Source organism: Eleginops maclovinus, chromosome 4, assembly GCF_036324505.1.
Source record: "Eleginops maclovinus isolate JMC-PN-2008 ecotype Puerto Natales chromosome 4, JC_Emac_rtc_rv5, whole genome shotgun sequence".
Classification (NCBI taxonomy): Eukaryota; Metazoa; Chordata; class Actinopteri; order Perciformes; family Eleginopidae; genus Eleginops; species Eleginops maclovinus.
Genome location: NC_086352.1, coordinates 31,915,976 through 31,933,588, shown reverse-complemented (window position 1 = coordinate 31,933,588; position 17,613 = coordinate 31,915,976). Strand labels below are relative to the sequence as shown.

General features: G+C 38.8%; 1 protein-coding gene across 1 annotated transcript in view; it reads right to left on the bottom strand.

Annotated features, from left to right (window-relative positions):
• si:ch211-186j3.6 (neural-cadherin) overlaps nucleotides 1–17,613 on the bottom strand; it is a 357,101-nt gene that overhangs the window by 85,343 nt on the left and 254,145 nt on the right. The window contains 1 exon segment of the mRNA XM_063881691.1: nucleotides 5,636–5,850. Coding sequence (XP_063737761.1) covers nucleotides 5,636–5,850 — 215 coding nt within the window.

Sequence of the window (17,613 nt, the reverse complement as noted above, 5' to 3'; positions counted from 1 at the left end):
TCCCCGGGCAGCCGTCCCAAGATTGGATGTAATACACAGCTATGCTTCCAGGGTTTGTGTGTGTGTGTGTGTGTGTGTGTGTGTGTGTGTGTGTGTGTGTGTGTGTGTGTGTGTGTGTGTGTGTGTGTGTGTGTGTGTGTGTGTGTGTGTGCATATGCGTGAGTGACTACACCTCCTCTGGTCCACACAGTAGGGCTGGCTTGGTACAGCTGCCCTGCGGCATGATAAAGGGCGGATGAGTGGGCGGCTTTAGAAAAGCAAACCAGCATCTCAATGCGAAGCTGAAGGTCTGCGCGCGGGAATGTGTATGTGAAGCAGCGGGGAATGTGATCCGCTCAATGGGCAGCATCCCTTAACAAGGCTTAATAACAAGGTGAACAAAGTTTTGCACACACACAAATTCACACACTAACCAACGGGTGAAATGAATTTCTGGAGTCGTATTAGTGGCTTCTTGTTTGCCTCTTGACATTCATAAAGCAAAAAGCAGTTTTGGTTCTATAAAAGTCTCCTTTGCTGCTGCTCCCTCAAATCCATATTTCACCTCTTTTTCTTCCTGAGTCACTATCCATCCGGGGAATATAATTGTAATAGCCTTTTCAAAAGTACACTTTCAACTTGAGTTCATGCCACTGGTGCAGTGCGTGCCCCACTCAAATGACACTTTCCAGCACAGCCTCAGAAGTACTTAGAATACATTCATGTCGAGACAAGAGCTTCGGTATTCAGTTCACGGCGAGTTGACTCGTGAGCAAATTACCCCATTTTGTCAGATTCTGTTTGTAATTACGAGTAAATCCAATGTGGCTCTCTGATGCTTGAAGCTGTGTTTTTAGGATGAGTTTGGAAGGATTGTTTCTATCCCCTTGTGCCCCACTAATCTTACTTAATCAAAAAGTTGTTGTTTTAGTTGTTAAAGAGAAGACAAGTTCAGATTCTGGTCAAAGAAAGCCACTCTGTGTCACCTTAACGTCCTTGAAACACTGGTAATCCATCAATGCTGTGTTTTTCCCCACATGGCTCTTTGTTCTTGACGGTATTTGCTCCGTCAGGCAGGCATGCAGCTTTATTAGCTTTGTTATGTTAACTTCTCAACTATATAAAGACAGTGTGGCAGAGTTTTTAATATAATGTTCTTTTAATATGTGTCTCACATGAATTTACTGTATACACAATACTTTCCTCCTCCATTCTCTCTTTCTCTTATCTCATATTCTTATAATAATATAATCTAAAATAATATTGAACTTTCTATGATTAGTGAGGTACACAGTCTGTGGGGTGGCTGGCTACCAGAATAAATGCTGCCAGTATTATCCTTTTTTATTAAAAATCTTATATTGGTCATTCAGTGTTATACTGATATGACGGAGGTTCATGCTGGTGAATTTGTTTTTTTCTAATGATATTCATTTGTATATCAGATCCAGGCTGGATTACACTCAATACTCAAAGGAAACATAAAAGCATCAGGAAGTGTTTTGGTAATGTGTGTTTCACTATAATCTTTGAATGCATGACATTAAGCTATCTTTGGCTCTGTAACAAATGTAAATGTCCCTGCAGCTAGACACTTTTGCTTTTGTCCAGTTAGCATAATAATAATAATCATACCATTGATAATCATCAAGTCTTAGTTCCATTGGATTCATATTGATGTTTCAGTATTGGTTTTGGCATGATATAGTTTTTTTGTATTTCCAGTTGTATTTGTTCAGTTTTTACTGTATCCATGTGTTTTACTGCCTGTTTGATTGTCTGATTCTTTTCACCTGTTACCAGCTATCTTTGCTATCAGTCCTGTATATATCCCTGTCTTCCCTAATGTTCTCTGTCTGTATTTTCAATCAAGGTTTTCCCCACTGTGGTTCGGTTTATCATTGATATTCAATGGTTTCTTGAACGTGTTTTTGGTTTAAAGCCTGAAATAAGCCACGTGAGGTAGTTTGTGGATAGCATCACCTTAGCTTTTTACTTCAGCCAATTGCATTTGCCCTTCAAAAACGTGGGGTTGATATGTGGAGATTATACTGCTGAAAAAATACATCAGAAGCGTGTGTTGGCCACAAATCTAATTTTCTGCAATATACAGATATCCAACAGGGAAATCCCACAGCTTTTTATCGAGGGGAACCCCTGTGACGCTAACCTCCGGGTCGGCCTACAAAATAACACAACCACTGCACCACTCTAAAGCAAACAGGTGTGTTTTTGTTGATGAGTACCTGGGTCACAATTGGCCAATGCAGAGGAAAGTGCACGTGCAAGCCTATGATTTAACCAAGTCCTGGATGTAGGAAGGGCCTGATCCGTTCACAGTGAATCAGTGAAACACAGATGTTCTCAATAGTTTATAAACTGGTAGGGAAATTCCCTCGGGTATCCCTGCCTGATATACTTTGATATCCACAAACTTGAATACAGTTGTATTAAGCTCCTGCATAGTCTAGGCTGATGGATTTTTTTTTTCATAAAGTAGGTGAACCTTGAAACAAGTTAATTAAAGCTCTAAATTTGTACAGCCTGACTCTAATTACACTCTGCGCAGTGACAACTCAACCTGAACGCCGCAAACACATTAACTCCTTAGGATCAAACAACACACACTGGCTGGCTTTCTGATGCACAAAGACACCAAGCTAAAGGAATAACTCAGAATTATTGCAAACCCATTTATTACACACACACACGCACGGACACACACGCACACGCATGCACGCGCACACTCACACTCACGCAAATACACAACCTGTCTGGATCTCCAGGCGGACCTCGCCTCCCACACACATTACTTTGGCAGTGATGGAACAACCAGCATCTCTCCCAGGAGAGACCGAATGCAAGGAATGAAGTAGCGAGAGAGACAAGGAGACGTTAGTCTCTTAGATTAAAAAGGTAAATATACCGAGACAACATGTTCTCCCTTTCAACAAGTTTTATTTTCTTCAAACTGTAACAATATTGCTACAGCAACAAAAGAACAAGATTGAATATTCCTTAGAGCTAGAGATGTAAACTTGCCGAAGCTCAGTTTACACACAGATCTTTCTCACTGAAATCCATTCATAGTAGAAATACACATCAAAATGCAATTTTTTCCCGATTGGGAATTGAATCGGGAAAAAATGGATTTTTGGCTACAAACTATCGTTAGATGTCAGCATAAGTACAATTGAGAGGGAATTTGAGAGGTGAAGTGAAGCGTATTTCTCCAGTCTGTTTATTTGTACTGTACATTTCTGTTTCTGCCAAACCTATTGATGAAAACGTGCAAATCATATTGGGTTGTAACACCCAGTGTTCTTCCTATCTGTCATTTATTTTTCTGAAGGTCCAGGCACATCAGAAAGTACCAAAACAAAATTATTATACACAATCATAAGTGCCACCTCTGAGAAATGTAGAGAATGTCTTTCCTTCTTCACACAGATGATCTCAAATATAAGTTATATTTCCTCCCAAGATTCTTCAATTAACGTTGATAAACACTTGTGCATATTCTTTCTAAATGTATAACACAATATACCAATGTCTGACTGATATGGGAACGAAAATGAGATGTGGATTTGAAATATTATTCCCCCCAAAGCCCTGAGAGGCTGTGCCTGGAGATATTTGTCAGATCTTTTATCGCAATATCCTTTCCTGCACCCTCAGATCCTCTGATGCATTGGTCCTTGTTGTCCCGTGGTCCAGACACATGCATAAAGGTGATGGAGACTTTGCAGAGAAGGCTATTAAACTCTGGACCAAGCTGCTTTAGGAGATCTAGGCGGCAAAGTCTTACTCTTCTTTTATATCATGCTCTTAAAAAACACACTCTTAAAATTGCTTTTAAGTAGTTGTATTTATGCTTTTTGGCATTTTAATTTTTTGGGATTATTTTAATTTTTTTTTATCTTAAATTAATTTTATTCTCTTATTGTTTTTAATTATTTTTGGCCTTTCATGATAAAGCACTTTTGAAGTTGTGTTGGAAAGGTTCCATATGAATAAAGTTAATACAAATTATTATTTTATATTCTCAAGATATATTCTCTTCAGGCTTGGTGACATGTTGGCTTCACTCCCAAAGCTATAGCTAGGTAGTGAAATGCTGTTGATGACAGTAAAACATGTTCATTGCGAACCTTTTCTATTGTGTGCAGCAGTTTATTATTCTGACAGAGGTGGTTAAATAAAAGTAGATGGTACTGCACAGCCAATTAAGCTATGACAGCATACTTCATTTTGAACTCTCTAGTTCTCCTTTCCCTCAAAGGTCAATCTGTCAAGACAGCATGCTATTGGTCAACGGCACAAATTAGCTTGTCGATGTTCATGTACTGATTCTGCACAGTAGCACCATTTCAAATATGAGCGGTCCTTGACATGTATTCTAGTCGCCATCCTTTTTATTCAGATACAGCCACACAACCCTAGCAGGTGAACTGAAGTATCAAGTTAATTGACTTTAAACTGGATCCTACTTTTCTTTAAGAAGAGGAGCTCCAGAGCAGAGATGAAACCTCTTCTATTTCCCATTCTTCTTTATCCTGCCACACTAAATCTTTCCATTATTCACCTCACCTAATAAAGGTCTTGAACTTTAATAAGTCAAGGCTGCCCGAGGCAAATCAGCTTGACTTCAATCAAGTATTGTCGAAGGAAGAAGATTTATAGTGAGGTAATGGTAAAAGGCAATACAAAAATATAATGTATGCAATGTTTGTAATGTGGTTTCTCGAGACTGAGAAGATACATGGCTAAACAATTCTCACTCCTCTAACTCATTTGCCCCTACAATTAGGATGCACAACTGTTAACAACGAAAGGTCAATTCAATATAATCATACGTATTCTCGTCTTAGTAAAAGTAGTGATTTACTGGATGTACAATACAACTATGGCTACAGTACAGGCCTACTATGAGCAGCATACCTTACACTTTATCTACTCACCCTCCATTTTATTTATTAACAAAAGCCATTTTGCTTGTGCTTAGCGCAATCTAAGGCAATGTTGGTTGGTTTAATGAAATACATAAAAACCTACACCTTTAATTTGTCTTTTAAGGGTTCTGCATTCAATATCCCAAAATTCCCCAAAAATATACCTATTGGAAAATTGTCTGTAGCTGCTAGAAAAAGCAATTACTTGCACTGGAAATCCAATAAGTATACGACTGGTATAATATTAAATATTACACCTTTGTAATAAAGATAATTGTTTCCTCCATGTATGCGCCCTACTTTATTTTCTTTCTCTTAAAACATATTTGTTTGTGGATTGTAGTTTATTTATTGTGTCAGATGTTTTGCTTTGCATTGTTTGTACTCTGGTTTCCAGTAATTTTACTGGAAAAAACCTTAAATGATGGATCCCAGCATAGAGCTGGCCACTGTGAGAACTGAAATATAAATATCATTCCAAAATAAATAATTATACATTTATAACAACTACAAAAAAATGTATCTAATGAATACATTAACTAGAGTCTTTTCCCCAGAATACTAGAAGATAATACTGTATATGAAACCAGACATTTCTCTAATACTGACAGATCACTGATAAGAAGGGTGTGGTTAATTTCAGATGATCGTTACATTCAAAATGATTGTACATGTTAGGTTCTGAAGCTTGAGGTGTCTCCTACCTAGTGCCATGAAGTCCTCATTGTCCCAGGCTTGCAGCTGGGCTAAGGGACCACTGTACAGCAGCAGTCCATCCGCCACATCCGTGATGAACTCCAGCGACACGTGGCTCTCAAAACAAGGCATCATGGGAGGAAACCAAGCATAGCCGTTGCCATGGAAACTGTGCTTGTTCTGCTGGCACTCAGGCCCCTCGAACTGAGCCGGGCATTGGCACCTAGAGGAAAGGAGGAAATCAAAAGCCAAAATTACATGAATTAGTGAGTGAAAAAAAGACGTCTTCGAGTTTCTTTGTGCAGTGCCTTGGCAATTCGTATTCTTCGACAATTACTTGAAGCTCTATTCTGATTCCAATCTCCCTCCCCTCTTTTGAACCACTTACTGAATTCTTTCAACTATTTTTCTGCACTCTCTAAGTCTGGTTGTTTTCTCCTCTCAGACAGCCTTCCCCTTCGGGTATCTCGCTCTCACTCCATCTGTTCCACTCATGCAGATGTTCTCATTAGTGGCAAAACCAAAGGGAGAATCTCTACATCACTTGGAAGCTCTTCTCTATGCATTTCCACATATCCAAGTACTTATTTGTCGAATCACTTGTTCTGAAAGATTCTTATTTTTTTTCAATCCATCCCCTCTTGTTCTAAGGTTCTTTCATGTATGGTGATCTTTGCTGTACATGTGATCTATTCAGCTCACCAATTCAAAGAAATAAAAAGAGAATTGCTTCATATCAGATCTGAGGTTTTGAATAAGCGAAAGGGATATTTCTATATACAAAGCTAACAACCCTTTTGAAATTTCAAACGTACAATGTAGTTGCATCCAACTGGGTTTGAAGTATAAGTGTAGAAAGATACAGCAATACTATCGTTATAGAAACAAGGATCGTGAAGAACTGAGGGTTACATTGTTATCTCTGCCCGCATGTGTCGTAATGCCAGGAATAGCAGAACTGCCTTTGCTGAGGTCCTTGTATGGTTTTTGAGGTGTTCCCTTTCCTGTAGTGTGTTGTATTGGTTTTTGTGCATGCAAATTGTCTGCAAAGCCAAAAATCCCACATTTCCCTCCAGAGTGAGTTTCTCTTCCACACACTCTCCACACCCCTGCCTGAAAAGCCTCCACTGAACTCCTTTGTTTACTCCTGTAACATAATGACATCACTATGTAAAACTCGACCTTCCATTGACCAGTGCTTCAACACATTTTACATGATATGGTAAGTGCCGGGGCATTTCCAACATATTTGTAAGCAGTTGCCAATCACAACAGATCCGACCAGCTAACCAATCAGAGCAGACTGGGCTCTGGTTACAGACGGAGGGTGAAAAGAGGTGCTGCAGCACAGCTTTTTGAACATTAAAGCATGGACACATGTCACAGAGGCAGAATACACAAATACAAACCTGAAAATGAGCATTATATGTTCCCATTAAGGAGCCTTTGTTATAGGCGCACACAGTTTCCAATACAGGTGTAGAAATACTTAATCTAAAATGTGGTAAACGCACTGCACATTAAATCTGATGGGACATTTTTTTTTTTTTTTTATTCATTTAACGTCTGGGAGGTTTTCAGATACATGTGATATGAGAGATGCATTCATGCTTACCATCTGCTGCCATATGTTGTTATGTACTTATATGAATAAAAATGGACAGGTTGTATTCAGAATATAGAAAAAACATTCAATTCAAGCAGCCAACATTTGACAAGAGAACAACTCCAGAGAGTTTGGACTATTATAAAATAACTATAATTACTCACTCACTTTAATTTATTAATAAAAAAGGTATGAAATTAGTTTTTGGGTGAAATGGAAGCTATCACTATATTGAAATCTGATTTAAGGGAACAATATCCGGTGAGGAACATGCTAATCGGGGAAGAGGAGTAAAGATAAATAGTTTTGTTACAAGGTACAACCAAAATCACTTGAGGTGGTGGGCTACCAGAGGAACAAATTAAGTGATAAAGGTGGACTCATACTGGTACCCTTTGATCCAAATCATTACAAACAAAGTCAGATTTAGGGCTGAACGATACATCTAATTGCAATCATGATATGAAACGCAAAATGATGTGATTCTGTGACTTCATAGTCGTTTTGTGTGCAGTCTTATCATTACGCACGCACACACTGCTTCATTAACCTATCAGTCTGTGTTTAGGCAGAAAAGACTATTCCGTGTTTGGTCAGATGACTATACACTGTGCAGAGCAAAGCCAGAGACCAGTGGAGATAGATGCTTATTAGCACATGCGTTTCGGGTCAAATCTGACCGAGTGACTCTATTTTTTATTTCTTTTTTCATCCAATTGCCTCAAGATCTTATGTATTCCTCCACACTAGGCCTCTGACGATCAGCACTTGCAGTGAACTTTGAGTGATTTATTCAACAGTGACACACCTATGATGTTTTCGTTCAGAATTGACCGCCATAGGAAATTAATGGGTATCAGTATATTATGTTCATCCTGCAGATGGAAAACATTTACACACACACACACACACACACACACACACACACACACACACACACACACACACACACACACACACACACACACACACACACACACACACACACACACACACACACACACACACACACACACACACACACACACACACACACACACACAGTGAATGCTGAACTTGATGGGCCCACCGCACTGGCTTGCTTGTATCAAATCAATACATTCCATACATTATTGGAACAGGAATGATCTCAGGTACAACATTAACTAAAGCATTTCCATCTCCAGTGAACACAGCCTACATGGCAAGCATTTTTACAATATATAGTAATGTACAGTAAGCACTATCTTTGAACTTACTGAAAAATTCTAACGTGAAATTGACCCATTGTGTCATTCTGTCTGCAACCCCTTGATTCTACTTGCTTTGACTGTTCAAATGAGATTTCAATCATCACAATTATATAAGGGGATCCAGAGATATCACTGTGCAAAACACAATGGTCAATTTTGACCGAAAATGGTATGGGAAGGGGGGGTATGACCGAACGCAAGAGAAGGGTTAAAGTGACCCGTGGATTTTCCTTTGGGTAACTATGCAGTATACACATGATGCCAATTGGGTATTATATTTCAATTTCCTGTATAGTCCACATTAATCACAATATTGTTCACCAAATCGTTCAGACCGTGTAGAATTCCTTGTATTGCTACAGTGCTAAAGTAAATACTGCTAGAAGATGAAGTTGTGGCCTTCTAATAATGGATGTTGCTGCAAAGAAGCTGCAGTTTCTAAAGTGTGGATGTCTCGCAGGTTCAATGTGCCCACCCGATATTAGTCACACTGATTGAAAATTTGACCAAATGGACGACTGCTTAGTTACAACTGATAGTGAATAAAAATAGTTATGATACTGCTTATCCGTCTATCTCTCCGTACAGAATGTCATCTACGAATGGATCCTAACTGGTCCTTCTTTGGTGACGCCCAATGATTTCAAATTAGGTAAGGTACTACTGATGTGCAAAAGGTGTCAAATTGCACAACATTCGAATATTAATTTGGAGAAAATGAATCATTCCTGCTGCTGTTTGGTGGCTACAGCTAATAAACTCAAGGACATAATAACCCTATGTGGGTACAGTTTAGAACATCAGTACAGGTGAGGGAGGCTAAGCTCAACATACTTGAAAGTGTGTGTGTGTGTGTGTGTGTGTGTGTGTGTGTGTGTGTGTGTGTGTGTGTGTGTGTGTGTGTGTGTGTGTGTGTGTGTGTGTGTGTGTGTGTGTGTGTGTGTGTGTGTGTGTGTGTGTGTGTGTGTGTTCTGAGTGCATACCTTTGACATACCACAAAATGGGGCTTTTATGCTCTCTATGATGTTTATGGACCAATCTCGGTGCTGGAATGCGGAATAAAAGCCGGAGATTGAAAGCCTTGTCAACCCAGCTGTGTGTTTTCATTACGCTGTGGCCTTGTGGCTTCCTTGTTTTTTTGCCATAAAATTAGTTTGAGCTGCGCGAGAAACAGAATCTAAAAGCAGGTGTCTAAGGCCAACCTAATTATAAGATCGTGGGCATTGGATTAGTTATTTGTGTGCACAGTTTAATAATATGGACGACTAATTGTTAAATTGAACCCATAACACCTCCGAGGCTCTGCAGAATAAAGCTCATTTAGGGTGTTAGCTTCAATGCATATAAATAAATGACAAAAAGGTAATAAGTTATTACCCTTATAACCATTAAAAATCAATGCACTAAGCTTTCTCAGATACTTTCTGCTTAAGTTTCTGCATCAGTTTGGCATAGTTTGCCAATGGGTTTATCATATCGGCAGGAAAGTTGATATTTAAATACATTTTGATATACTACTTGGTTTTTCTTGATGCTAAACTTGTCTCAATATTACCTTCCTTATAAGGAAGTATGTTCTCATACTTTGGTCATGTACGGCTTAAATTGCTTGTTTGGAAATATTATTAAGTATATAGTATTATTAGTATTCTCCAAATAAAAACCCACTGCTACAAACTTCTTACTTAATTCCTAGTAATAAGATTAGCAATAAATAAACAAGCCTCAATAAACTTTACAGAAAAAAAATACAACTTAATAAACTCTAAATGGAGGAATCTTGTAAGTGAAATATGTTGAACAGTAAAAGTAACCAAGTTAATATCTTTGATGATGGATACAAAACACAAAACCTAAGCATTATAGTATGATTATATAATCTAAACAAAGACATATTTTCCAATGAACAGATTTAAGTGAACGGAGAAATGTTATGTAATAACTGTGAAACTGAAAGTAAAATACAAAGACATAGTATTGGATGAGCTTGGTTTTTCTTGTAATTAAACTCACAATCGCAAACTCCTCACTGCAGTCTTTTTCTTGAGATATCTAGAAATATAAAATGATTACCTTTAAGGGACACACAATACTACATCCCATCAGTTCTGTTATATATATATATATATATATATATATATATATCTTACCAGGATATGGTTAAATTGTATGTTGATGTATATTACACTTTTTATGAAGCCAGTAACTTTACATTTAACAGTGTTGAAAAAGACATATTGAAACACAATAGGAAGCATCCATTAAGAAATTCTTGCTTCTTTATAAACAAAAAGAAAATCAATGGTGTTTAAGACGGTTGAATGAAAGATGAAATATCTAAGCATGCAATGAGCCGCCTATGTGGTAGAGAAGAAAAAGAGAAATGCAGAATTAAGCCAGAAAATAATGAGCACCAGCCGTTTTTCAACCTTTGTGTTGGGTTTTATCTTCCAGGCTCTACTGCAAATCATTTTCTCTAATTTATCTGATTCTCAACATCCCTCCTTCCATTTTCTCCCCTTTGATAGCTGTGTATAAATCTAATACAAACCCCTTGCATTCTTTTCGCAAAACAAAAAATCCCCCCACTCAATACACCTGTCTGCAATTACAAAATATACATATTGCGCACACTGCCTCCATCCCGACTTTAGGCACAGCTCAGAGAAACATGTTATTTCTCCAGGGTAATTCCTCTGCTCCGAATATGTGACTTTCTCATTGGTTATTATTATTTACACTTCAAATGCTTCACACGATATTATGAGTTTTAGCCCCATGTATGCTGCAAAACCACACAAAATCATATGCATGCACAAACACACACACACACATCACATTGGTGTTGTGTAGAATCTCAATTCTCGGAGTGTTTCTTTTCTGCCTTGACAATTTCTCTGCATCTGTCGTCCAACATTGAAAGAAAACACATGAACACCCACACGGTTAGAAATCACATTACCCAAGTACAATAGATTGTGCAAACGAAACACGGGAGATGTTTTTGTACCGCCTGGATAAACAGTTACACGAGCAGACAAACACAAATGTTAGTAGAATGCTAATGTATGATGTAAAGACAAGAGTAGAGGTGGTAGAAATTAAATAACAGTAGAAATGAAAATAACATATTACTGTGCTAATGTGTGTGTTTGTGTGTGTGTGTGTGTGTGTGTGTGTGTGTGTGTGTGTGTGTGTGTGTGTGTGTGTGTGTGTGTGTGTGTGTGTGTGTGTGTGTGTGTGTGTGTGTTTGTGTATGTTTGTGTGTGTGTGTCTGTATGCAAGTGTATGTCTGGCAATGAATAGTCTATAGTTCAAACGATGAGGTCGCTCAAAATACCGAACAGATCACCCGTTGCAACATGCCTCATTCCCTCTATTTCAGCCCTGCTCCTGAACTGCTGATTCTGGGTCTGTAGCTTTAAATGGAACTGAGTGGCTGCTGGCTATATAGTATACAGTGGGGAGAACAAGTATTTGATACACTGCCGATCTTGCAGGTTTTCCCACTTACAAAGCATGTAGAGGTCTGTAATTTTTATCATATGTACACTTGGACTGTGAGAGACGGAATCTAAAACAAAAATCCAGAAAATCCCATCGTATGATTTTTAAGTAATTAATTTGCATTTTATTGCATGACATAAGTATTTGGTCACCTACCAACCAGTAAGAATTCCGGCTCTCACAGACCTGTTAATGTTTCTTTAAGAAGCCCTCCTGCTCTCCACTCATTACCTGTATCAACTGCACCTGTTTGAACTCGTTACCTGTATAAAAGACACCTGTCCACACACTCAATCTAACAGACTCCAAACTCTCCACAATGGCCAAGACCAGATAGCTGTGTAAGGACATAAGGGATAAAATTGTAGACCTGCACAAGGCTGGGGTGGGCTACAGGACAATAGGCAAGCAGCTTGGTGAGAACACAACAACTGTTGGCGCATTTATTAGAAAATGGATGAAGTTCAAGATGACGGTCAATCTCCCTCGGTCTGGGGCTCCATGCAAGATCTCACCTTGTGGGGCATCAATGATCATGAGGAAGGTGAGGGATCAGCCCAAAACTACATGGCAGGACCTGGTCAATGACCTGAAGAGAGCTGGGACCACACTCTCAAAGAAAACCATTAGTAACACACTACGCCGTCATGGATTAAAATCCTGCAGCGCACGCAAGGTCCTCCTGCTCAAGCCAGTGCATGTCCTGGCCCGTTTGCCAATGACCATCTGGATGATCCAGAGGAGGAATGGGAGAAGGTCATGTGGTCTGATGAGACAAAAATAGAGCTTTTTGGTCTAACCTCCACTCGCCGTGTTTGGAGGAAGAACAAGGATGAGTACAACCCCAAGAACACCATCCCAACCGTGAAGCATGGAGCCGGACACATCATTCTTTGGGGATGCTTTTCTGCAAAGGGGACAGGATGACTGCACCGTATTGAGGGGAGGATTGATGGGGCCATGTATCGCGAGATCTTGGCCAACAACCTCCTTCCGTCAGTAAGAGCATTGAAGATGGCTCGTGGCTGGGTCTTCCAGCATGACAACGACCCAAAACACACAGCCAGGGCAACTAAGGAGTGGCTCCGTAAGAAGCATCTCAAGATCCTGGAGTGGCCTAGCCAGTCTCCAGACCTGAACCCAATAGAAAATCTTTGGAGGGAGCTGAAAGTCCGTATTTCCCAGTGACAGCCCCGAAACCTGAAGGATCTGGAGAAGATCTGTATGGAGGAGTGGGCCAAAATCCCTGCTGCAGTGTGTGTAAACCTGGTCGAGAACTACATTAAACATCTGATCTCTGTAATTGCAAACAAAGGTTCCTGCACCAGATATTAAGTTCTGTTTTTCGGATGTATCAAATACTTATGTCATGCAATAAAATGTAAATTAATTATTTAAAAATCATACAATGGGATTTTCTGGACTTTTGTTTTAGATTCCGTCTCTCACAGTTGAAGAGTACCTATGATAAAAATTACAGACTTCTACATGCTTTGTAAGTGGGAAAACTTGCCAAATCGGCAGTGTATCAAATACTTGTTCTCCCCACTGTATATATGTAACAACTTTACTCTAAGTCCCTCTTGCAGACATCATGCTGAATACACAGACACACAGCTGGGAAGGGGATTCAGCTCGCCAACTGTATATGGGGATCGATAGGTTGGGTTGTGTGTGGGACGTTGCCCGGAGTTCAAAGTAAAGCCAGCCCACATTTTAGTCATTATGTCACTCATGACCATAGCAAATCTGGATCAGCTCCGTTGTTCTTCCGTTTTTAGAGATGAAGGTAAGGAGGAAAAGAGAGAGGGTTGTATTTCTGATACTTTGTGAGTCTCCTTACACACCGGGGAGACATATTTATGTATAAAAGACATCAAAAAGTGCATTTTGCATAATAGGTGACCTTTGAGATCAGTTTTTCAAATGCCTCTTATAGTATACATCGGAATAATTTGTATTTTGGATGGAAAACCCTTATGTCAAAGACCACATTTTAGAGGATTTACTCTATGTGTAAATCAATTACAAACAGCCACCATATAGTTTCTTCAAATTTCATTGTGAACATATTTCAAATTGTATTGTAAGTGCACAAACTACTCCTAGAGAATAATTGATATTTAAACTTTTATTTTGGGTACAGCAAGGACCATTTTCTTTTGAGAAACTGAGATGGTAATACAACTTTGATATGAGCAATATTTCTTAGTTGGTAGAAACGTATCAGGCCACTAAAACTCCATACTTTGGTCAAAGAAACTTCTAGGTGTGTTCAAGTTCACTTAACATTCGCTTCTAAGGCACCATTACACCACAGTATCTCATCAGAAAAGCTCTCAGGGCCTATAATGAGGCTGTTCGTTTTATCAGAGTCAAGTTTAAGGGAAGTTATCTGACATCCAGTCCTTTATAGCTGTTAGGGAGTCATGCATAGTGGAACTATAATGATCATGCTGCTTTCGTGCATACATTCACATTTTTCAAAAGAGAACAAATCTGCTCTAGGACATTTGTGGTTAAAGCATCACAGATTTAAATCTCTGGATTAGCATTTCCCATGGCTGCTGTTAACTGACCTTAGAACTGATCTTCCAGCGTTTGTTTTATCTCAGTTCCTAACTTCAAGTTGCAACATGTTTCAGTCCGGATTGTAAATCCTTATTACACATTTCCTGAAGTTGAGAACACGCAATTATTTTTCAGCGTTAACTAACAACTAATTATAACTAATTAAAAGTAGCTGTTTGCATGCTGAAAAATGTCAAGAGCTCTAACACTTTCCTAATTTCATTAAAGTTATATTGGCTAAAATTACAGGTTTTTGGTTTGGTTGTCAGGAAGATGATTTAATGATGAAAAAAAAAAATCGAAAACATCTTCTGACCCTATTTTGTTTTTATAGACATCATCATTTTTGACCCCAATCAACAGTCAAAATTTACAGCAACAAGAGGTCATCTCTGCAATTAACAGGCGGTGTTGGGCAGAAACGGACTAATTAGTAAAGTACACAAGTATACATTTTCAGTAAACAGCAATGTAAATGATTCATTTTAGAAATCCACTTATTACATCTCACCAATCAACCAACATGACTGACATCATATTGGACCGAAAACGGCAGAAACAAGTTAAACTATTGTTCTTTTTGGGGGATACAGTACACACACCATTTTGAAACAAAATCATTTACATTTTTACTCTGGTCCCATACAGCCATCATGTGTGTGGGTGTGTACGACTAAAGGCCTCAGGAAAACATCCTTTCCTTCATTTGCATTTTGGCAATGTCATCCTAATTCTCTGAACGAGAGACAAACCGAGACAGAGTTTTAGTCACAATGGCCGAGCCCTCAAATCCTCTTAAGGCAGCTTGCTTTTGCTCATTCCCTGTCTGCTGGGAATTGTGTCTGTGAGCGACAGAACCGGGAGCTGTAATCCCAACCCACAACCAACCCAATCCTGTAATCTCGTTATTAATCCCAGCGCCTCGATTATCTGCATGTTCTTCCTTCAATCTTCAGCCATAATCTGTTTGTGTAAGTATGTACTATGTGTTTAGATGGGGTCATCTCTGAAAGCCTCTGGAATGAAAAAAACAGCATCTTGTATTTACTCTTGTTTTATCTGCAAGTATTATCTTTTCTTCCCCATCTTCCATTTCACTTGTTTTCTACTCTTCTCTCCTATACAACATTTTCCCAGCATTTCCTCTTCTCCATTATTCTATTACTATTCCCTTTTCCCTTCTCCTTTCAATCATCATTTCCTCCATCGCTGACATCCCCTGCCTCGCTTCCTCTCCTTCTCTGAACCTGCAGAATCACACGGCAGATGTTTCAGAGCTGAAGGTCTGTAGTGTGATTGAAAATGTGACGATCACATAGCATCTGTGTCTCACAGTTGACAACTTCACCTGCTCTGCTTTGTTCTCTCCTGTCATCTCTTTGAATGATACTTTACAAAGAAACATTTTGCCAACTTTTTTTCAGGCGCACGTTCGTTTTCAAAAAAAGATATGCAGCACCTGATTTTTTAGAGACAGCATTTTTTACATTTTCTTCAAAGGCATTTTTCTCTCTGTAGTTTGGGGTAACTATTGAGAAAATGATGGCCCATAGAAAAGCTTTTCAATAAAACTGTTCATAAACCTACAACCAGGGATAAACCAGTGCTGAACATTGTTAGCATTATTCAATAATGCAGGTTTAACGCCCAGACACACCAAACCAACATCAAGCACCTACTGCCAAAATCGGCAACTGTTGCATGCGTCTTTGAAAAACAGTGGCACATGAACACATCACGGCTACAGCAAATGGAGACTAGCACATTTGTTTAAAAGGTGGCAGTAGTCTGTGTTCATCATGTTGATTTAGAAAAAAACGCAATATTCACATGAAATGATCTGCGCAATTTATGAAATTACACAAACTTCTTGAAATGATTGCGCTTACTAATTTACTTAATTGTTCAGTCATTGAAATATAATATGACATATCGGTTTAATATATCACTTAACCTTAGTCAGGGTTCCTCAGTTTACACAATGATAGAACAACAGTTTATGGAAAAAGGTTTGAAACCACTGCTCTCACAAATCAAACCCAAACTGTATATAATTCCCAAAATACAGTTTTATATTATAATTGAAACAATTCTGCTAAAATACCTTATAAAAACATAGACTGTGTGATACGAAAGGAACATTTGAAAGGTATGTGTGAAGATATCTGCTCCAAGGTAATAAAGGTGTCTTGATATGCAAATCAATGCAACACTGTTTACAGATTAGATTAACAGAGAGAGATTGAGAGGGAAGCAGAGTTCACATATCTAATAACTGTGTATTTGTGTGTCTCTGCGTGCGTGTGTGTAATCCAGGGATTATCCAGTCATCCTGCTGTGGTCCAGTGGTGAGCCACATTACACAGCAGCTCTAGCCAGCCACACCAAAGTCCTGCACTTCTTACTCACTGCTTCTAATTAAATAAAGCTGAAGGGTAAATTGAACTTCTACAAGACACAGCAAGACAGCTTTGTGGACATATGTGCCATGAGACTACATGTTCATCTGCTCACATATTTTCAGAGGGAGAATGTAATGAGTGTGTGTGTGTGGGGGGGTTGCTGGTGCTTCAGGATTAAACAGTATTTTAAACACCTGTAGTAACAGACGCTGCTACCATTTGTATATCCTGAGATGTCTTAATTCTGCCAAACTCTGATGTACATGTATGTGCTTCATTGCTTCTCTGCCGGCACAACACATACATTTTTTCCATGCTCATCATTTTATATAATTTGCATAGCCGGAAGTTGTTAGATGTTGATGTTAAATGCAAATTAAACTTTGTTTTTAAGTCTCTTCTCATTCACAGTATCTATAAAAAGTAGTGCACTGTAATTCCAATATAATTAGTATGTAACCAACATCATTTGAGCAGTGACGTGCAGAGCTGCCTCTAAGTAAGTCAGGTGTCTATGCCGACTAATTTTAACTCACCATGATATTATGCAATATGAATAAAAATGGATTAATTGAATTTCAACAGCAATCAAACATCAGCTTCAACATTTATTTTGATATTTACAGAACCGTCTTGTCTTGTGTTGCACCTTGGCTTACTAATTGAGC